Raw genomic sequence first — 23173 nt, 5'->3', positions numbered from 1 at the left:
GTATGTAGCCAGAAAGGAATTAGGGCAGGTTCAGTTGTTGAGATAAATGATGTCACTCTTCACGAATCTTACAAAACTCAGCTTTATTATTATTATTATTTTTTATTATTATTGTTCCGGGAAACTCCAGGGAGTCGACAGACTCATCGAGGGAGGCCCTGACATCATGTCAAGAACAACTATTCAACATTCACACAGTATCTATCATACCTTGCCTTGAACTCATTCATGGTCGTAGCACCCACAACAGACTCTGGAAGCTTATTCCACTCGTTTACCACTCTCCAAGTAAAGAACCTAGCTCTAACACCCTTGTCAACCATGCTCTTGCCCAGCTTCCATGCATGGCCCCTAGTCCTCCCACCACCAGTCATATTTTCAAAAATATCTTCTGGATCAATCTTATAAAAACCCTTCAGTAGTTTGAATGTCTCAATCATATCACCCCTCCTTCGCCTATCGACCAATTTCTGCAACCCACAAATCTTCAACCTATTCTCATAAGGTTCATTCCACAGACCTGCTATCATCTTGGTCACTCGTCTCTGCACCCTCTCCACTTCCTCCCCATCACGAAGAAACCCTGGTGCCCATAGCTGGGCACAGAAGTCCAGATGGGGTCTTATCAAGGCTCGATACAGAGGAACAACAACTTGTTCGTCTCTGCATGTTAAAGTATTTTTCAGAATGCAAGTGATTTGGTGAGCTGTTTTAGTTACTTTTGCAATGTGTCCCCTAAACTTCAACTCCCTATCCACCAACACTCCCAAATCCCTGGCCTCATCAATCTCCTGGAGTATGGTTCCACCAATGCGATATACTGCTGCTATTCTTTTCACCCCAAAGTGCATAACCTTATACTTTGCCACATTAAATTGACATCCATTTTTCCTAGCCCAGTCCTCCAAACTATCCAAATCATCCTGTAAAATTTTGACATCCTGTGCACTCACAATTGCTCTACCCAACTTTGCATCATCAGCAAACAAGTGAACACTTCCTCTCAGATCCTTTCCAATATCATTGATGAACAAATTGAAAAGCAGTGGTCCAAGAACAGAGCCCTGTGGCATTCCACTAGTCACAAGACGTCTTTTAGACTCCACTCCTGAATAAACCACTCTTTGATATCTCTCCTTCAAACACCCTCTTATCCATCTTACCAACCCTATATCTATACCCATCTGCTCCAGTTTACTGATTAGGGTTCCATGTGGTATCCTATCAAAGGCCTTGGCAAGGTCCAGTAGTATCACTGTAAACCCATTACCCCTATCCAGTTCAGCCGTCACTGTGTTATAAAACGTGAGCAAGTTACTGAGGCATGATCTACCCTTCACAAAACCATGTTGTCCCCCATACAATATCCCATTTTCATCTATCCAATCCTGTATTCTTTTCTTGACTAATTTCTCTAAGACCTTGACAATGATTCCTGATATGCTAATCGGTCGGTAATTTACAACAGCAGTCTTGGAACCACCTTTATGCAGTGGAACTATTTTCCCCTCTTTCCACCTGCTCGGGACTAACCCAGACCCGAGACTCAAATTAAACAAAATGGTCAAGGGTACTGACAATTCTTTAGCTGCTTCTCGTACAACACGAGCTACTTGATAACTACTCCATGAATTTGATCATAACTCTATAGTGTTTTGTTGTTGGAAAAACCTGTATGCATTTCCTTAACACTGTTGAGGAAAATTTATCAGGGCTTTTCAGTTACAGATGAAAAGTCATTCAGGTAACATCTGCAATTTACAGGCAGAATGCATTTGCATCTTAGATTTATTTGCTTTGCAGTAAAAATAAGCACCCTATCACAACATCTAATATTCTATTCACCACAAATTCTGAAAGGGAAAAGAAAACTTTCATATAGTTAAATAATTTGGTAACATCCAGTCTACATTTGACTACTTCAAATACTACCTTTTAAATTAATGAAATTTATAGTGCTGAAATCATTAGAAACTAAATGCTCAAAGGAAGTTGCATGCCAAATACGTTATATTTTTACTGTTATATACCCAGTATTTTGCATTCTGATAATCGTATGGAATTTTCAAATAAAATACTAGATCATTTGTAAAATTGCACATGACAGAGCCTAGCTAGAGTCAGCAGTATGCGGAAAGAACAAATCAGGATATAAAAAATACATTCAGGATGGATGTGGATACATAATAATACCACAGCTAAATTGAGTAAGGCACTGTCATTTGTTCAATTTATAAAAAAAGAGATTATATCACAAGTATCAGAAAAGAAGTATATCAGTAACCATTACTGTTAAATTCTCCAAAGCAGACTGAGAGCTAGATCAAAAAAGTTTATCTACTACTCTGGCAGTTGAACTTTCTTCTCCCTTGCTTAGGCTTTGTTGGCATATTTCTTCCCTTCCGTGTCTCTCTCATTCTGATAGTATATTGGTGAAATCTAACGAGAAGGCAGCCTTTATATCATCAGTTCTTTTCCTATGGCTCTTATTGATGAGCAAGCCAAATCTCCTACTTACACTTCTTTTCATTATGAAATTCAGTTTTATCCTACTCAAAACTAAATGGTGTTCACTTCGAATTTCAAATCATCTGTAAACTGTTGTGCCCTGTGCAGGCGATCATTTCCTACTTGCTGTTTAGATTTCTAACAAGGACCTGTTTTTCCTTTTTTGCTGTTAGTGCCTTCCCTAATGTCTCAAAAAATTCCTCCACTTCTTTCTTAGTGTAACTTTTTGTGGGACCATAGGCACAAATAAGTCTCATTATCTAGTTCCTCATTGTGATATTTGCTCACATCACTCTACTTGATATTGCCTGCCATTGAAGTTTCATTTCTTTGGAATTCAACGTCAGCAGAGTTTAGGATTGCACCATCAAAATAAGAAGCATCAATGGAAAAGAAATGGAACTAGCTGAATAATTGGGTAAGTACCTGATTGACATAATTGGTGTTACCAAAACAAAGAAGACAAAAAGAGGTGAGATATTTCTAAGCAACAAGTGCATGTTATATTGAGGCAATAACGATCAAGGGAAAGGAGTTGCAATAATATTCAACACTAAATATGAAGATGACCTGTTTTCTTTGTTTTGGTAACACCTATTATGTTGGTCTGATACTTATCCAATTCTTCTGCCAGGTCCATTGATGCTTCTAATGTTGTGGGGCCAGTCTTGATTGCTGGTAACATTGAGTTAGGATTTGTTCCGGTAGCTAACTTGTTACTGTTTACCCTGCTTCCCTAATAAAAATGATGGAGGGCTTGGGTAACTGGTGATACCCAACCCTCTTTAAATTCTGATATTCTGTACTGTCATTTTGCATTATGGTTTAAGCCACAATAAAAATACCATTTGGATGGCTCAAGCCCAGGTGCAACTTTCAGATGTTCATTTTTGTCATGTTACATCAATTTATTTTGTTTTTTATTACTACAAAGATGGGCTATCTTCGTTTGGTCATTTCAGTCCTTCACTGCATGAAATTTTGCTGGCTGACAGGCATTATATATTCATGTGACATAGTACATTGCACATTGTAACAGACTACTATTATTCTTAGCCTTTGGCCACTTCAGTATACATAGAATTCCTGCTTATTTCTTTGCATCACTGTTTAACATCAGCTTTAATTATACCTAACTGGCCATCCAAGCATAATTTTTGGTTTGATTCTGGGTTTAGTGGCATAAGAACAGCTAAGATTATACTGTGCCAATAAATGTCTCAAAATTATCCAAAGTAATGCATTTTTAAGCAAACTCTGTTGTAATGGTGTGTGTGGGGGGGGATTAGATTTACATAACTTCAAATTCACACAGTAGGTTAGGTAACATGGCTTTGTTTTCCTGTACTTGATTACACAAATTATGAATGAGTCTACACTGGTCATAATCAGGTATAATCTGCCTGATTATATTATCCAAATGGATGGCACTTGAACTCACCACCCACTGCTGTATAGTCATTTGTAAATGTGTCTAGATGGATCATTAATTTCCTTGCCACTACCCATTTTGAGCTGTCTCAAGAGTTTCCAGAACATTTTTCCACCATTTTGATGTTCACCTTCTTTATTCTAACCAAAACCATGATCTGGAAAACATACATTGGTAAATTACAACAAGTACAGATTAAGAGATTATTATGGGTAACTATGGAGATGTATTCTGGAAGGAAGAAAGATCATCACCTACCGAGAGATAATTACCATGTGATGGAGGGGACTAGGGGTGTGAGAGCCTTAGTTTACCTTTTGTATTAATGTTTTTTTTTTAAATCCCATAAAACATGCAAACCAGTCAGATCAACTGCAACTACAGCAATTTACTATACTTAACCTCTTACTTGATATAAATATCATGACTAGTTTTTAGTAATACTCGTGATTTAACTGAAAGATTGCAGCTACCTGCTTTCAGTTCATTTAAAATTTTTTATCTTACTTTTTTTTTAAGGATTTTGAAGAATTTCCAGAACACCGTACAAATTTTTTCCTCCTCCTTCAAGCAGCAGTTACACATTGTTTTCCAGGTATGTTTGATTGCATTGAGAGGTTTTTAATATAGTTAATTTTAAAACTGATACATAATTTGTAACCTGTACCATTCTTTCCTCAATGATGAAATAGAAAACATCCACATGGGGAAGTTTAAGTAAATCTAATTTAAAATACATCACTTTTTGATATGGATGCAATATTTTTTAATTTTTTGGACTGAAGAAATCATGGGTTTTCAGCCTGCAGACCAACTTATTCTTTTTCTTCCAGTCTTATTACTGTTTCTATGTCATTTAACTTTTATAAAGTGTCAATTAATTTATCATCGTTATTTTAAGTTTTAAAGATTTAGAATTTACAGAACAACAGATACATTTTCCCTTTTTTTTAGTACGTATGTGTTTGTATAATTTATAGATATGAAATTAAGTATGGTACTTGGATCATACGTGTGTAATTATGTGTTTATGTTTGTGTTTAATTATGTTAATTAAATAAATGTCAGCGCCATGGTTAAATAACGTTAATTATTTAAACTTAACTTTGGCTTAACTTTACTTTTTCCAACTACTTCTTTCAACTTCACTAGGGTCGGCCTATAAACTACTTTAACATAAACCTCTCAAGGTTAATCTTACCGTGACCAATTTCTGTCCTTGCTATTAAATAAACTTTGTATTATAAGTAAATTTAATGTGTGCAGTCCCCACTCTCATACAAATCGAATTATAAAATTTATTTTATTATCAACTGCGCCATCTAATTTTGAGTAAATTTTGTTAAAAAGTTAGGGTGGGGAAATACAGGAATTAATCACTAAATATATCCAAAATTTCTATATACGAGTCATTACTATTAGTATCTTATTATGCCCGCAGGTTCGCAATTTTTTGGAGATAGTGCATTAGCCAAAGAACAGGCCAGGTAGTTACAAAAAAAAAACATTTATTTTTCTGGACAAGAAGTACATTTGCACTAGAAAGACTTTACAATTATCACACTTAACCTTTTTTCCGAACAGGTAATCTGTATGACAAAACTCACAATTACTGGGTAAACTCATTAAACATAAACTATGTACATACTTGCACACAGCATAAACAGATTAAATAAAATCCTTCCCTCAAATAATGACATAAATATAGCCTGACTATATATCATAAGCCACAAAACTTTGTGACTTAGTTACCGCCTTATATACACACATTTCTTGTAGGCACTCCATGAACCCAAGATACACTATCTAACTAATTACAAAAATGTTGCCTACTTACATATTCAAACAAAGAGTCCAAAATGCAACATACTTCTTCAGGACTTTAGCGTCTTCTTTTGATAAACTTCCTGGCTACTTGGACATCATAGGCGGTTGCTAGTAGGTCTTTCCTCCATTGGACATTTGATATGGAATCAGCCGTGGTTAACACTGGACTTGCGTGTAACTGTTGAAGAAATCGATCTGCTGCAATCTGGAGACAAAGCTCCTACAGCGTTCAACAGGAGAAGAACCTTGGCAACGGAAAAGAGAAAGCCTTAACAACAACAACGACAAGTAATAAAGCCTTGGTGATGAGCGGAACCAAAAACCCGGCTACGAGCGGGAGAAAGACTGTGGGCCATCTAATTGGTTCTTGCAGCGCGATTGCCTATCCAGACTATAAACAAACGTATGATAGGTTACCAAAAGCTCTACACTGGAGCTTCTGTAGGAAATTTGGTTTCCCAATTTGAAAAATGGCTTGTGAACACGTAGGTTAAAAAGTTATTGAAAATTGAAATGCCAATGTATTAAAATTAAAGACATATTTTGAACATAATATGCCAGAAGTCACTATAGGCGAACTACAACGTGTAGTTTATTGATGTGGAAATACCAGGGGACAGTGTAGTAGAAGAAAAGTGTATGACAAACTGACCAAGTATTTCACCAACTTTGGAGCAAGACAGCAGCAACAGTTCTAATTGTAATAGGAGGCTAGGAGTAATATGTAGAGCCAAGGGCCAAAACCTCCTTTTATGCAAAAATGTCGCCCTTTGTTCTGTCTTTTCGGGATTAGCCTCTAGCGGTGACGTCAATTCTGCCCGATTGGTCAAAAACAGTTGACCTTGCAACCTATGGCTGGTGTTTCGTCATCGCTAATCTGGCATAATCCCTACTTACAGCTTTACAGCTATATAGTCAATGTATATGCACTTTTAATAACATCTATTTAGCACATATTTTCTTTATTACACTTTAAATATTACTAAATACTGAAAAAATTTAAAAAATTGGAAAATCAGTTGCAAAAAATAAGCACAGCAAAATTTTTCCACAAGAGATTTTACATGTGCAGACTTCCACTCACATATCTGCAGAAAATGCAACATTGTTGCAAAAATTCATTGTTCAGTGATTAAATGTCTAAAAAAAATTATCTATAATTACTTGACAAGGAAATGAATCTGAGGCACATAAATTTGTTTAGGGAAACTCAGGAGAACAAGGACAAAGCTAATAAAAATTACAAATTCCTAATGATTTGCCATACAGTCCATGAACTTATCATTACTAATATCTTCTAACATCATGTGCATGTTGAATGCACAAAAAATAGTTTTATTGGTTCTGTTGTTAATAGTACTATCTTCAGATTTTGTCAAGGTATACAAGGAAATTTGAAATAAGAAGTTGAAAGTGTTTTTACATGGTTATACTATAAATTAAAGATGTGAAAAAAATATATTCTTGGTTTAATCCTTTATACAAGTGTAAGCAAACAGAGTATGTGTGTGAAGTATCTTCCCAACTGGACTACTTGTATATAGAGGCTAATGGCTTCCCATTAATTGCTTTAGGATCCCATAATGCACAGCATGCATCCTGTCAGGTGTGTGTGTGTGTAATGCTGTGCATATGGACAGGTCCATTACCTAGACTGGTTTGAGGTCTCATCAGTGGAAGCCAGACTCAGAAGGGGTACCAAGGTTGATATGAAGTCATTTGTTCCCCAAGACTCCACAAGACCTTGTTGACTGAGGCAGGCCATACTGTAGCAAGCTCTATCCTCAATCAGCACCAGGCATCTGTTATATACTTTGTCTATCACCTAATGCTCATTGCAACTCCCTCTCCACCTGATGCATGATGCCCTCTGTCTTTGTACTTCTTTAAAAGACTCAGAGGATTGGAGAGTTGACAGAACACCAACATAACTGTGAAGAGCTCCTGTAGTTTGAAGAGATATTCACACACACATGGCAGCTTGATCGTGTCATTCGTAGGACTTTTGCTCAGGCAGCAGTGCATCTGTGATATCCTTCTACCTGGGGTTACTGGTGAAAGTAATGAACATATCTGGATGGCTATAGTGACAGAGTATGTCATGGTGTCTCGAGTCCGCTCATGCATGTAGCAAGGACCCCCAGTGAAAGATGACGGGAGTACCACCATTTGACCCAGCTGAGCAGTATGAGCATCCTTCCTCCCCATGGCATCCCTTAAGTGAATGTAGCTGTCTGTTCTCAGCTGTGTCTGGTTGTTCCTAAGGTAGTTCAACTTCTCAATCTCTATTTTGGCATACATGTCAACCAAAAATTGACTGAAGAGGGAGCAGAAGTACACCATGTGGTTGACCTTCCTTTCCTTACCATGATGCTGTATGAGTAGAAGCTCGCTGCAGAGACTGTCTTCTTGAGGGGAAACTTGGTCCTAGGGGGGTTGTGCTGAGGCAGGGCAATGGAGTATCCATCCTATCCTCGTCACGGTAGAACAGGAGCGGGTACTGCAGGGCGTCGTATGATCAGTGGATTTCGTCAATATGCTGCAGTGTGTTGTCATGGCTCTGCAGCACAATGTCTCACTGCTCGAATTGCTGACCAACAATCAACAGAGCTACCTCATTTGCTGTTGGTGCATTGATGCAATCTCCATGAGCGTCAGCAGGCTTTCTCTCCCATGGATGACAACTTTGAACTTTTTGCAGGTTAGAGGTACCTTGTCAAGGGTGGTCTTCAGGTCCTTTATGTAGCAGTTGCCATTGTGTAGCATCCTCTGCAGTTGATTGATGTCAGGAAAGTTGCTGCACTTCAAGTGCACTTCCCTTTTGTCCTTGCCCACGAAATGGATTTGCAGGAATTGGGTTTAAGGAATAAGGAAGTTACAATACCATTAATTCATAGTGGCAAAAAGTATTAAAGTTCCCCTGGCACAAGTGCAGGTGACGTGAATGACATTCTAGGAATATATGTATATAAAGGAGATGTTGATAAGTGCCATCTCCACTTAACTCATACTGAACAAGTTCAGACATGTAATAGGATTCCATGCCCATTGATGGTTGTATTAGTCTATAAACTGCAAAACTGATATCTTTGGTGTGATGAACTCTGCTATAATGTGTTCATTGGACAAGTAGTAGCTTGGTGAACTCCTCAAGCATGATTGCATTGTCTCAACTGGAAAGAATAGTGGTTGAAGTGTAATGTCTGGAATGAACAGAGGGTAATCCTCCATATTCTGGATAATGTTGCACTGCTTATAGAATTTTGCACTGAAAGATCATATCTATTCCAGCAAAACACTTGTCTCATACAGAATCTACTATTCCTGAAGTTGATGATATCGATATATTACTGCACAGGCTAGTTTAGATTCCTGATTGAACACCTGTGAGTTGAAGTGGAACATAATGTGAGGAACCATCCCTGAGGCCAAAATCACAGACAGAATTCAAGACTCCTGCACATCAAGAGTGAATGCTAGTTTCCTATGCAACTTATCAGATAATTTGGGATATTTACCACATAGACTGAATGAACTTATTTAAAAAGTAGGGTTTTTGATCTTTGTTTTTCTTGCATATTCTGATACTTTTGTAAACGCAATGTCTCTGTTATGTTGATATTAGATTACATCTTTGCTCATCTACCTTGCTAATGAACATGAAGATAATTGAAAATATTCTCTTTGTGTGGGAAAATTAATATGACAGTTATGAAAATTGCTTTGTAAGCTCCCATTTGTTGAAGATATCTAATAGGAGAGGAGATTTAATTGAAGTTAATGAGATAGTATAGGAATAGATAGGAGGAGTTGGTTTCATTTGATTAATCGAGCTCTGCTAGAGGCATATAAAAAGTGATGATTTAAAAAATATAAAAATTGTGAAGTTCAGAATGCTTATTCTGCATGTTTGTGTGTTACAAAATGCATAAGCATCTATTAGATTTTTTTTGTTCATTGGACAAAAAAAAAATTGGGCTTTTTTTTTATTTTTTTATCAGCTCTGTTGCATTCAAGTTATTCCTTGATCCTGGATTAGTGAATATCGGTATTTAGAATCTATTCAAAAAAAATTCAAGCCTGCTCATTTTGTATGTTAGCTGGGCAGTTTGCAGAGGAATAAAGGGAAAAAACCTGCCTGAATAATATATTGCAGTACGTACTCTCTCGCAGCATTAGAGTTTAATGTAATTTGGCTTTTATTTCAGGCAGACCATTTGACTGAAAAAATTCTCAAATCAGAATTAATCTAAAATACGGGGGGGTCCTCGAGTTACGTCGGAGATCCGTTCCTACAGACCGGTGTAAGGCGATTTTCGATGCAAGTTGGAATTACCATAGCCTAAGTTACTTACCTAACCTAAAACACCCTAAAGTCATACGTATATATCAAGAAACAGAACTAGGCCATAGGAAAATGAAAGGGAGAACATAATTACTGTATAGTATTTCATTTCTAATGTAATGGCTTTCCTTTTCTTTGACACATTGCCATCGAAAGAGTCTGCCTTACATTTGGGAGCCATATTGAAGGGTAAAAAGTCACAAAAAAACACAAACACAAAAGTGAGAGAGTGGATGTAAACAAAGCACGCAGTACCCAAAGAGTGTATGCTGGGACCCAAACGCCACGTAATGGCGTATTCTTCTGCCGCGCTCACAAACAAGTTCGCCCATGACGTTTGAATTTTACGTTGTGCTGCTTCAAGTCAAAATTTATTTTTTAAATTATTTATGGGATTACCGCTGTAAAGTCGAAATGATGCATGACGAGGACCCCTGTACATACTTCAGAAGTATGTTGATGTTTCAGTGCATTTTTACAGAAGTGACATTGTTCTTTGGAAATCTTGAAAAAAAAAACAACAAAAATGTTGAAAATCTGACTGTGAATAATTCCAAACTTTATTGTATGTAAACAGTTATACTTTTTAGTCTGATAAATTGGTTATGCTGACCTAATTGGTCCAAGTGGATAACATATCCACCCCGTGAGACTAACAGGTAACATTTGAATTCCACTGTTTGCATGGATGTTTGTAAATGTCGGGAAGTATGGGAGGTAAAAATTGCCTGGTATAAAGACTGCCGCCCTTCTTATTTGGAAACTTGAAGTCACTTGAAAACTTGAGTTTAGTCCCTAGTGTTTCGAGTTTACTCTTGCCTGCTAACTGTACTAACATACAATAGGTTTACAATTTTCCATAGATGGGAACCACGTTTTTTAAACAAAATGCTTTTTTTTAGTGCTGTAAAAGAGCATTGTAATTCTGTTTTTTTTATTGGCAAAATGACTCAAAATCATATTCCTCCATGGCCTGATGGAATCTAATGAAATTTGCTATTTTTATCAGTGAGGCAAATCATAATGTCTATAGTATATAATACAGAAATTATTTTGGGTTCAAGTATTGTGATAAAGAGCTGTGTCATTGAATGAAAATGCTATGATGAAAACCACCTTTATGATTTTCAGTAATCATTTCCAGCTTTAAGAAAGTTGCTGTTATGTATTGGAAGAAAAAAAAAATCAGCTAATGCCTTTTTGTTTCCGTTATAGGGAATAGGCGAGGCCGTTTTAGCCCTATCTAACTTTTGGAGACTAAGTTGACAGTTCAATCTCCACTGGTAGCCAATCAGAGATAGCTGGCCCAAGGCTATCACTAATTCGGTACACAGCAAAGAAAGTGGCTAACAAGTGCTGCTATATTGTGGTCCCTAACCGTAACATTTTTTTTTTGTGTGTGTGTGTGTGTGTGTCTGAAAATAGCGTGGGTTTGATGGCTGATTTTCTTGAGTTTATGGGATGAAAAAAAAAACAGAGTTTCCGGGAGAAAAAAGCCTGCTTGCCCATGCCAGATATCAACTAACTCGGGAACCGGTCAAAAAAAGCTTAGAAAAACATTCATCGACTAGACTCGAACTTAAGTCTTCCTTCATGCAGTCAAGGCACTGTAGGGTGCAAATGCCACTTCTACTGAGCTACACATGCTCTTGTATTGGAAGATTAATTAAAAATTAATCTGTCTAATGAATGTGTTATTTAATGCTATTGAGTATGCTGCTATTACTATGTCTGTGCAAAAATAAAGAAGAGGACATGAGAAAATGGAAGAAAGGAAGAAATTAAGCAATAAAGTGAATATGTGCATCAATTTGACCACATTGGTTAGTATTTAGAATATTGCTTACCTGCTGTTCAGTTTCTCTCTCCAGCACTGAGTTAGTCAGCTATGGGATAATTCACACATGAAAACTGATCTCAAATGCATTTGGTAGTAGTAATAGTACTGCTGCTGCTACTAATAGAAACCAATATCAAGCGCATTTAGTAGTAGTAGGAATTTTAATTGCTGAATTACATGTTTACATTTGATAGTTTCCCTCACTGACTCACTTCAGCTACTGTCTCACAAGCACACTGTTTCAGCTCTGTATCTTTTCTGCACTTACTCTCATGGACATTGCTCCCTGTGAAACTAGCAACCACCATTCCTTTGCTTTTTGTTTGGTTCTGTTAAAACAAGATCAGCAAGTTGTCCAACTACAAATACTGAAGCTGCTTCCCATTGTCCCCTTTTATTCTATCTCCTACTATCCTCTGGAACAGCCTGCCTCATAAAGTGATTCCAAACAAACACAACCTTCAGAAAAAAAATCGCCGTATTTCGTTGTAAAAAAAAATAAAAGATTGGGACAGAAAAAAACTATTTTAATGATAATTTTCACCTTAGTATTAAAGGCATCAGTAACGGAAGAATTTTAAAATGTGCTATCATAGCTTAAGTAAGACAACAGCTAGTCAATAAAATTCCTAATTAATTATTAAAATAGTGTGGGGGGGGTGGAAGAGGTGATAGGAATTTCAGAAGAGGTGATAGGAAATCTTATTTCCCACTGAAAAGCTTGATTTTCTTCCAGAGAACTCTTAGTAAAGATGGCATGTTCAACTAAGCCAGTTTGCTTGGATTCGTGATACTGGATATAATTATGTTTTTCATGTTGGGTAGCAGCTTATTTATCTGATTGTTGAATTAATACAAGCTGAACAAGAAAGGGATGTAGTAGACACATCCTTTTCTGGAAAGGGATGTGTCTACTACAATGGAAAGTTAAGTGGGGTTAGGCTTACCTTTAGGTGCAGAAAGTAATGTTGAAAGGCCTCAGACCTGTATGTCCATATTTGCCTCTGAAAAATTAATGTACAGTGCTAGAGATTTCTTCCAGAGACATATATACTGAGAGCCTAAAACTATTAAATGCTTTGGTGACCTCATTGAAACCATTGTTTAGAGAGTGATTTTGGTATAATTCAATTCCAGTGTAGAACATGGAGTATGCGCTTAGGATCAAAATATTAATGATATGATGTGCCAGGATATAACAATCAGTATGCATTGAGAAATGCAAACTATCAAATGGAAAAAGAATCAATAAAACTAGAAAGAAAGAAAGGCTAGCTGGTTGTTTTTCTCTTTCTCTAGAGTGAACTGAGTTGTAGGATGATTTGCATTTCTTTTTGAGATTGAAAGTTTTAAATCTAATGGTTAAATTTAACCATTCCATACAGTAAATATCAACAGACACATACTACAGTATGCATCTATTGAGCCATTCTTCAATGTAGGTTTGGAACTTGGAAGATTAATCATCCATAAAGTAGTTAGCAAATATCTTTTGTCAGGAAGGGTATAAAGTTAAATATAGAACAATTAACAAAAAAAAAAAAGCACTGTAAACCAAGTAGATAAATTCAATGACTGTTCCACAAAATGTTGAAATTCTATAGGGTCTTAATACTGAGAGTGGATTAAACCTTATAGAGCTGCATAACCTTAATTTTTATACTTCTGGTCCCCAAATAAGCAATATGATAGTGAAAGTTGTGCAGAAACAAGTTTCTAACTTTCATACTGCTGCGAGATTTGAAGTACAGCACTGCTGTTGAGTTGGACCCATTTGTCATAGTTTTTGTAAATAGCTCTAATATTTAAAGCTGACTTGTCTGGAATGAAATTTACTCAATATCATAATATTGCATAGTTGTCCTTCATTTCTGCCACCTTCAATTCATTATGTAGTTGTACATACTTCATGATGTATGTACATACAGTCATGATGCCTTAAAGTAGCAGATTAAAAATTATCGTTATAATAATAAATAATGCATGTTCTTAATAGTCATTTAAACATGACTGTAGCACAAGTATGAATAATTCATTGGTCAATGAATTTGTTCCACATGAAACTTAGGAAGAATAGTTCCTCTGCTTCAGTTTCTGCATATATGCATGCTGACTTGGTTATGCACACAACATTTAAAGGAAATTAGGGATAATCTCACCAGCAGTCTCTGAGCATTTTCTGCATGTGATTTAGTAGTGTCAGTGTATTACATAGTTAAGTAGGTAGGTCATATTAGGCTTGGTCAAGGTAGTTATCATAAACTTTCCTGAGTTGGTGATAGGTATCACAACCCCACTACTCAGCCCAGTTTCAACCTTTACTGAGATATCATCAGTGGCAGCCAAGCCCAGAAAGATGAATTAATATGGAAGTAATATATTTTATAATATGTGACTTCTGCATTAATTCATTTTCAGATTACTGGTATCACTAGTAATCTGAAAATGAGTGGTTGTGATTGATACACAATCCAACAGGCAAGCAACAGCAAGAAACAAAATGCAGTTTGGCAAAAAGATGAATAACATTTATATTTTATTAGAAATGAAAACTGCAAGAAACAAAACCTGTCCTGCTACCATGGCATCACTAATAATTTTCCATGATGACAGTTAATAGTGGAGGCAGGACAGATTCGGAACACTGTTGAGGAACACATCCAAAGCAGAAACTATAGAACATATTCACATTAAGAGCCGCCACATCCTATCACCAACTCAGGAAAGTTTATGATAACTACCTTGACCAAGCCTAATATGACCTACCTACTTAACTATCTATTACATAGTTATGAGATAAGATAGTTATGACCTATCTCATAACTATGTATTACATAGTTATGAGATACCAAGGCAATTGATGTGAAGCAAACATCTTCTATATACAAGTAGCCTAGTGTCAGTGTATTACATAGTTAAGTAGGTAGGTCATATTAGGCTTGGTCAAGGTAGTTATCATAAACTTTCCTGAGTTGGTGATAGGATGTGGCGGCTCTTAATGTGAATATGTTCTATAGTTTCTGCTTTGGATGTGTTCCTCAACAGTGTTCCGAATCTGTCCTGCCTCCACTATTAACTGTCATCATGGAAAATTATTAGTGATGCCATGGTAGCAGGACAGGTTTTGTTTCTTGCAGTTTTCATTTCTAATAAAATATAAATGTTATTCATCTTTTTGCCAAACTGCATTTTGTTTCTTGCTGTTGCTTGCCTGTTGGATTGTGTATCAATCACAACCACTCATTTTCAGATTACTAGTGATACCAGTAATCTGAAAATGAATTAATGCAGAAGTCACATATTATAAAATATATTACTTCCATATTAATTCATCTTTCTGGGCTTGGCTGCCACTGATGATATCTCAGTAAAGGTTGAAACTGGGCTGAGTAGTGGGGTGTTCATTATGAGATACCAAGGCAATTGATGTGAAGCAAACATCTTCTATATACAAGTAGCCTAGTTGTGAAGTTAACTTCACACACAAACTTTGTTTGCTTATACTTTGGTAAAGGATCAAATGAATATAATTCTTGCTAAGTATAATTCACTTCATAACCAAGTGAAAAAATCTGTTGCATATGTTACATTCATGGAATACCATGAGTTACTGAAAAAGCCTGAACAAGCATTAATTGACAGTTGGAGTAATAATGCTTATGAGTAATAGAATGAGCCACTATATTGCAAAATATTTTGAATTTTAAAATTAGGACTACAGTTTTGAATTATAACACAAAGACCTTATATAATTAGTTGTATCAGCTTTAATTAAAGAGAACCAGGCATGGATATTGCAAAAAAAAATAAAAATAAAATAATTATTACTGTTTTCTTTATTTAGCATTACTGAGTATTCCTCCAGCACAGTTCAAGCTTGTTTTAGATTCAATTATTTGGGCCTTCAAGCATACCATGCGGAATGTTGCAGATATAGGTAAGTTTCTTTGAGGTATATTGTTAAACCACAGAACTCATTACTGTGGGTTCTCTTCAACTCTAGCATAACAACATGGCGAAAGTAGGAATATTTACATATCATATCTAATTTCAAATCTAGTTTGAGTTATAATGGACTGAACATTTTAATCAGGTATATTTGATTATGTATGTGGACTTGTATATTCTAAATATGAAATTGTTAATATCATTCTTTTATCCTTCGTCTTTTGGAACACATACAGCATGTTAAGCAACACTTGACGTATGGCTTTACTATTATATATGGGCAGCAAAGTTTTTGTGAAATAGACTAATTATGATATTCCTATGTGTCTTATCCATCTGCAAATTACTTTAAATATATGTAGCAAATTTTTTTGTGAAAGACTAATTATGATATTGTTGTTTTGCATATAAATTAAAATGCCAAGAAATATAGAGGCTTTGTTTGCTTACACTTGGATAAAGGATGAAACCAAGAATATAATTTCTTCATCATCATCATCATCAAATTCCTGACATTTACCCTCAAGGGGTGTACAGGATATGATAGTACTACATAAAAATTTTACATCATATAATTTCTTGGCATCTTTTTCAACAGCTATCTCTAATTTTAGTAATAAGGTGTGACCTTTTGGCTACTTGTATACAGAAAGATGACTTATGCATTGATTCAACCTTGCTATCACTTTTGGGTAGTGGCCCTTCCCATAATGCATAGCATTATACTGTCTGTAAGGATATGTGTGTTGCATTATGGGATACTAAAGCGATTGATGTGAAGTCATTAACCTTCACACACAAACTTTGTTTGCTTATACTTGAATAAAATATGAAATGAAGAATATAATTTTTTGGCATCTTTAATTTATAATATAACCAAATGAAAAAAAACTTTCAACTGCCATTTTGTTAGTTCATGCAAATCCATCAAGTTATCTCTGTTCACATAATGTGTGAGATAGGCTTGAATTACTTATTTGGTATGCACAGAACAATGTCCTAACAGTCTATTTTAAAATAACTGATAAGGAAAATTTATTTTAAGAATTTCTGCTTATCTTTTTTTTTATACGATGCAAGAAAGGATTAACTTTTGGAGTTTCTTCCCAGTGAAACTGGAAAATACAAATCCTTTTATTTCTTTGGAAATCACTTTGGAGTAAAAATTGGAATAAGTAATAGTGGAGTTTTATGGAAAAAAAAATTTCTTTTTGAAATTTTTTGATGTAATAGGGGCTTAGTTAATACAAAGATATGTGTGAAATGTCATATCATGAATTTGGAATATATTAATGGGATCTGTTCTAGTGAACCATCCATAAGACTGAACAGTCACTAGGCTAATCATATCCAATAGAAGGTTACTATGTAAGTCAGAAACGTTTCTAGTCATAATTTTAAGTGCTAAAAAAATGGAAATTGAAAATACAAATCTTGCAAGTACAGGTTATAAAAATACATGTCTTGTAAATAGAAACAATAGTTTGTTATATATGCTACCTTAATCATGATATAATTGAAGCATTGCCATGCTTGTTAATTTAGTGATAATAATTTCTTAGATTAAGAAATATCTTGGTGAGAGGAAACAGAACTGCTATCAGTAGGAACATGGAATGTACAGACACTTTGGGTGTCAGGAAAGCTAGAACTACTTTGCCAGGAAATAAAGAGATATTGGTGTGATATACTAGGACAGGCAAGATGTACTAATTATTAAAGGAGATTGGAATGCCAAAGTCGGAATAGATAATGATGGTTGGGAAAGTGTCATGGGAAAATATGGTTTCAGAGAAAGAAATGAACTAGGTGAAAAAATGTTAGAATTTGCTGTGGACCACGAGATGATGACCTGTAACACAAGATTCCAACAAAAGGACTGTAGCAAATGGACGTGGTGATCAAATGATGGGAAAAACAAGAACATGATCAATATGATTATGATTAAAAGAAGATGGGTAACATTACAGCAGTGTCAAACTTTTCAAGGAGTGGATATAGACTCGGATCATAGTTTAGTGATTGCAAGCATCGAGTTGAAATTAAAAAGAAAATATAAACCTCATCATCAGAAACAAAGAGATACAGCAAGAATAAGGGAAGCAGAAATAAGAAGAAGGTACAGAACAGTGTTAGAAGAGAAACTTAAAAGTGTGGACAAAGAAAAAAAATTCAAATCTAAGGGTGAAAGGTGTAATGAAGGTGATAGAAGATGCAGTTGAAGAAACAGTACCGGAAGAAGAGAAGATCAAAAAGAAGTGAATTAGACAAGAATCACTGAAGTTAGTACAGGAGAAAAGAAATTTGAAGATAAGAAGAGATACATCAGAACAAACAGAGGAGCAATATAGAAGAAAGTGTAATGAGATGAAAAAAGCAGTCAGAGTGGATAAGATGAAATGGGTAGACGCAAACAAAACTAAGAGTACTGGAAACATGCATCTTTAGCAGTGTACTGTATGGATCTGAAACATGGGTAATAAATAAGGAATCAAGAAAAAGAATTTTGGCATTTGAAAGAACTTGTTACAGGATTACTTAAATAAAGAGCCAATAGGCTTCATTTCAGTGATGTAACATTATTTAAATTAATGGGATATTAAATCCCACATTGTTTCAAAACAAATAAGAAACTCAAAGATTGGAATCAAAGAATTTCATGCCGAATATAGTAAACTATAAAAGTATCGGCGGATACTAGCATAAGCCAAAGCATGTAGTACAAACTAGGGCAACTCGTAGCAAAGATGGGGTAAAACTCTGATCACTATTCTTTTCCATAATGTAAAAACACATCTCCTAGAAGATGTTTTGATATGATGTTATACATTATGATAGAAGATCACTACTCAGACCGGTTTCGACCTTTATTGAGGTCTCATCAGTGAGTAGGAAGACCGAATTAATACTGAGGGTATAGCGAAAAGAACTTATATACTCTGCTATACAAGTTGTCAAACAGGTGCACCCATTAAATTACTTAAATAAAGAGCCAAGAGGTTTCATTTCGGTGATGTAACATTATTTAAATTAAGGGGATATTAAATCCTACATTGTTTCAAAACTGAATAAGAAACTCAAAGATCGAAATCAAAGAGTTTCATGCCGAATATAGTAAACTATAAAAGTAACGGCGGATACTAGCGTAAGCCAAAGCACATAGTACAAACTAGGGCAACTCGTAGCAAAGGTGGGTAAAGCTCTGGTCACTATTTTCTTAGTATTTCCCATAATGTAAAAACACATCTCCTAGGAAAGTGATGGCAAACCTTTTTACCCAGGTGTGTCAAACATCTTTTTTTTTTTAAATATTGATGTTGTTGATGTGCCACTTGCATACATGCATTATAAATTTAAATACATAATCATAGATGGTGACTTATAGTCCTTATAAGGACTGCCTTAAAGGGGCGAAGCAAGAATTCTTTTCATCTTCCCCGTTATCTGTAGAGAACAGTGTAGGGATAAGGTGTTATTGAGCTATTAAAGCTCTGATCATGGCAGGAGGGTAACAGCAATAGGCGAGCCTCAGTTAGAACTTCATTGGCTACAGCATTGCCATCCATTACTCTGAAAGGGTATTACCTCGTACATATCATGTTAGGCTATTTATTTAATAGGACAATGATATAAAATCTATGAATTCATATTATACAATTAATTTAATAAAGTGAAATTACAAACTTATATTACATTGAATGACTTTTCTGTTGCTGAGTACTGGAAGAAAGTTGCTTTATAGAAGGGCTATAGTGTGTACATTTTAATGTTACACAGGCAGCGCTCATATCATTGCTCAATCTATTTCTCCCTTTCGATTTGATATTTTTTAAGGCAGAAAATAGAGTTTCACAAGAGTTTGTAGAAGAGAAAATTGTTAGAAGAGCTTTAGCTCTAACTACAAAATAAAATAGAATAGGCTAACTATAAAATATAATTTTTTCAATGAACCGAAACCTACCTTTGCCTTAACTGAGAGCGATCTTACACGATTTATCACAGTTTTTTCATCAGAATACCAGTATTTTTCAACATCCAAGGTGTGTCAATGCTGACACGCGTGTCATAGGTTCGCCATCACTGTCCTAGGAGATGTATGATATGATGTTATACATTATGGTGGAAGATCACTACCCAGACCGGTTTTGACCTTTATTGAGGTCTCATCAGTGAGTAGGAAGACCAAATTGATACTGAGGGTATAGCGAAAAGAACTAATATACTCTGCTATACAAGTTGTCAAACAGGTGCACCCATTAAATTACTTAAATAAAGAGCCAATAGGCTTCATTTCGGCGATGTAACATTATTTAAATTAAGGGGGATATTAAATCCCACATTGTTTCAAAACCGAATAAGAAACTCAAAAATCGGAATCGTAGTGCTTTGGCTTACGATTCCGAGATTCAAAAGCACTACTTGCTTTGGCTTACAATTCCGAAATTCCGAGATTCAAAAGCACTACGTGCTTTGGCTTACGATTCCGATTTTTGAGTTTCTTATTCGGTTTTGAAACAATGTGGGATTTAATATCCCCCTTAATTTAAATAATATTACATCGCCGAAATGAAGCCTATTGGCTCTTTATTTAAGTAATTTAAAGGGTGCACCTCTTTGACAACTTGTATAGCAGAGTATATAAGTTCTTTTCGCTATACCCTCAGTATTAATTTGGTCTTCCTACTCACTGATGAGACCTCAATAAAGGTCGAAACCAGTCTAGGTAGTGATCTTCACCATAATGTATAACATCATATTTACATCTCCTAGGAGATGTGTTTTTACATTATGGGAAATACTGAGAATAGTGATCAGAGCTTTACCCACTTTACCCATCTTGACCTTTATTGAGGTCTCATCAGTGAGTAGGAAGACCAAATTGATACTGAGGGTATAGCGAAAAGAACTAATATACTCTGCTATACAAGTTGTCAAACAGGTGCACCCATTAAATTACTTAAATAAAGAGCCAATAGGCTTCATTTCGGCGATGTAACGTTATTTAAATTAAGGGGGATATTAAATCCCACATTGTTTCAAAACCGAATAAGAAACTCAAAAATCGGAATCGTAGTGCTTTGGCTTACGATTCCGAGATTCAAAAGCACTACTTGCTTTGGCTTACAATTCCGAAATTCCGAGATTCAAAAGCACTACGTGCTTTGGCTTACGATTCCGATTTTTGAGTTTCTTATTCGGTTTTGAAACAATGTGGGATTTAATATCCCCCTTAATTTAAATAATATTACATCGCCGAAATGAAGCCTATTGGCTCTTTATTTAAGTAATTTAAAGGGTGCACCTCTTTGACAACTTGTATAGCAGAGTATATAAGTTCTTTTCGCTATACCCTCAGTATTAATTTGGTCTTCCTACTCACTGATGAGACCTCAATAAAGGTCGAAACCAGTCTAGGTAGTGATCTTCCACCATAATGTATAACATCATATTTACATCTCCTAGGAGATGTGTTTTTACATTATTTGAAATACTAAGAAAATAGTGACCAGAGCTTTACCCACCTTTGCTACGAGTTGCCCTAGTTTGTACTATGTGCTTTGGCTTAGGCTAGTATCCACCGATACTTTTATAGTTTACTATATTCGGCATGAAACTCTTTGATTCCGATCTTTGAGTTTCTTATTTGGTTTTGAAACAATGTGAGATTTAATATCCCCTTAATTTAAATAATGTTACATCGCCCGAAATGAAGCCTATTGGCTCTTTATTTAAGTAATTTAATGGGTGCACCTGTTTGACAACTTGTATAGCAGAGTATATAAGTTCTTTTTGCTATACCCTCGGTATTAATTTGGTCTACCTACTCACTGATGAGACCTCAATAAAGGTCAAAACCGGTCTGGGTAGTGATCTTCCACCGTAATGTATAACATCATATCATACATCTCCTAGGACAGTGATGGCAAACCTATGACATGCATGTCAGCATTGACACACCTTGGATGTTGAAAAATACTGGTATTCTGATGAAAAAACTGTGATAAATCGTGTAAGATCGCTCTCAGTTAAGGCGAAGGTTGGTATCAGTTCATTGAAAAAATTATATTTTATAGTTAGCCTATTCTATTTTATTTTGTAGTTAGAGCTAAAGCTCTTCTAACAATTTTCTCTTCTACAAACTCTTGTGAAACTCTATTTTCTGCCTTAAATAATATCAAATCGAAAGGGAGAAATAGATTGAGCAATGATATGAGCGCTGCCTGTGTAACATTAAAATGTACACACTATAGCCCTTCTATAAAGCAACTTTCTTCCAGTACTCAGCAACAGAAAAGTCATTAAATGTAACGTAAGTTTGTAATTTCACTTTATTAAATTAATTGTATAATATGAATTCATAGATTTTATATCAATGTCCTATTAAATAAATAGCCTAATATGATATGTACGAGGTAATACCCTTGGAGGGTATTGGATGGCAATGCTGTAGCCAATGAAGTTCTAACTGAGGCTCGCCTATTGCTGTTACCCTCCTGCCATGATCAGAGCTTTAATAGCTCAATAACACCTTATCCCTACACTGTTCTCTACAGATAACGGGGAAGATGAAAAGCATTCTTGCTTCGCCCCTTTAAGGCAGTCCTTATAAGGACTATAAGTCACCATCTATGATTATGTATTTAAATTTATAATGCAACAATGCAAGTGGCACATCAACATCATCAATATTTAAAAAAAAAAAAAAGATGTTTGACACACCTGGGTAAAAAGGTTCGCCATCACTTTCCTAGGAGATGTGTTTTTACATTATGGGAAATACTAAGAAAATAGTGACCAGAGCTTTACCCACCTTTGCTACGAGTTGCCCTAGTTTGTACTACGTGCTTTGGCTTACGCTAGTATTTGCCGATACTTTTATAGTTTACTATATTGCATGAAACTCTTTGATTCCAATCTTTGAGTTTCTTATTCAGTTTTGAAACAATGTGGGATTTAATATTATCCCCTTGATTTAAATATTGTTACAGGATGATTCTAAGAAAAGGATGGGTACAGAAAGTCACGAATGAAGAGCTCTATCAGAAGATACAACCAAAGGAGAATCTAATACACAAGATTATAAAACAGAAGCTGCAATTATTTGGACATATCTGCAGAATGAGTGAGGACTGGAAGATAAAGACATTCATCTTTGGTATTATGGATGGCTTAAACAGAAGAGGTAGACCGTACTGGGAATGGATAGACAACATAAAGAACTGGTGTTGAATGGGTGTACAGAAAATGCGACACTGTGCACTGGACAAAGAAA

The 23173-nt window shown here is 35.5% G+C and overlaps 1 protein-coding gene across 1 annotated transcript in view; it reads left to right on the top strand.

Moving 5' to 3' along the window:
* LOC150102567 (exportin-1-like) overlaps positions 1-23173 on the top strand; it is a 448940-nt gene that overhangs the window by 364028 nt on the left and 61739 nt on the right. Inside the window, exons 25-26 of the mRNA XM_090399503.1 lie at positions 4460-4535; positions 15797-15889. Of these exons, the coding sequence (XP_090255629.1) occupies positions 4460-4535; positions 15797-15889 (169 nt within the window). The remainder of the gene's footprint in view (positions 1-4459; positions 4536-15796; positions 15890-23173) is intronic.

The sequence above is a fragment of the Typopeltis vanoorti genome, chromosome 10, assembly GCF_054136105.1.
Source record: "Typopeltis vanoorti isolate ZY-2024b chromosome 10, IOZ_Tvanoo_1.0, whole genome shotgun sequence".
Taxonomy (NCBI): Eukaryota; Metazoa; Arthropoda; class Arachnida; order Uropygi; family Thelyphonidae; genus Typopeltis; species Typopeltis vanoorti.
This window is presented reverse-complemented; position numbering and strand designations above follow the sequence as displayed.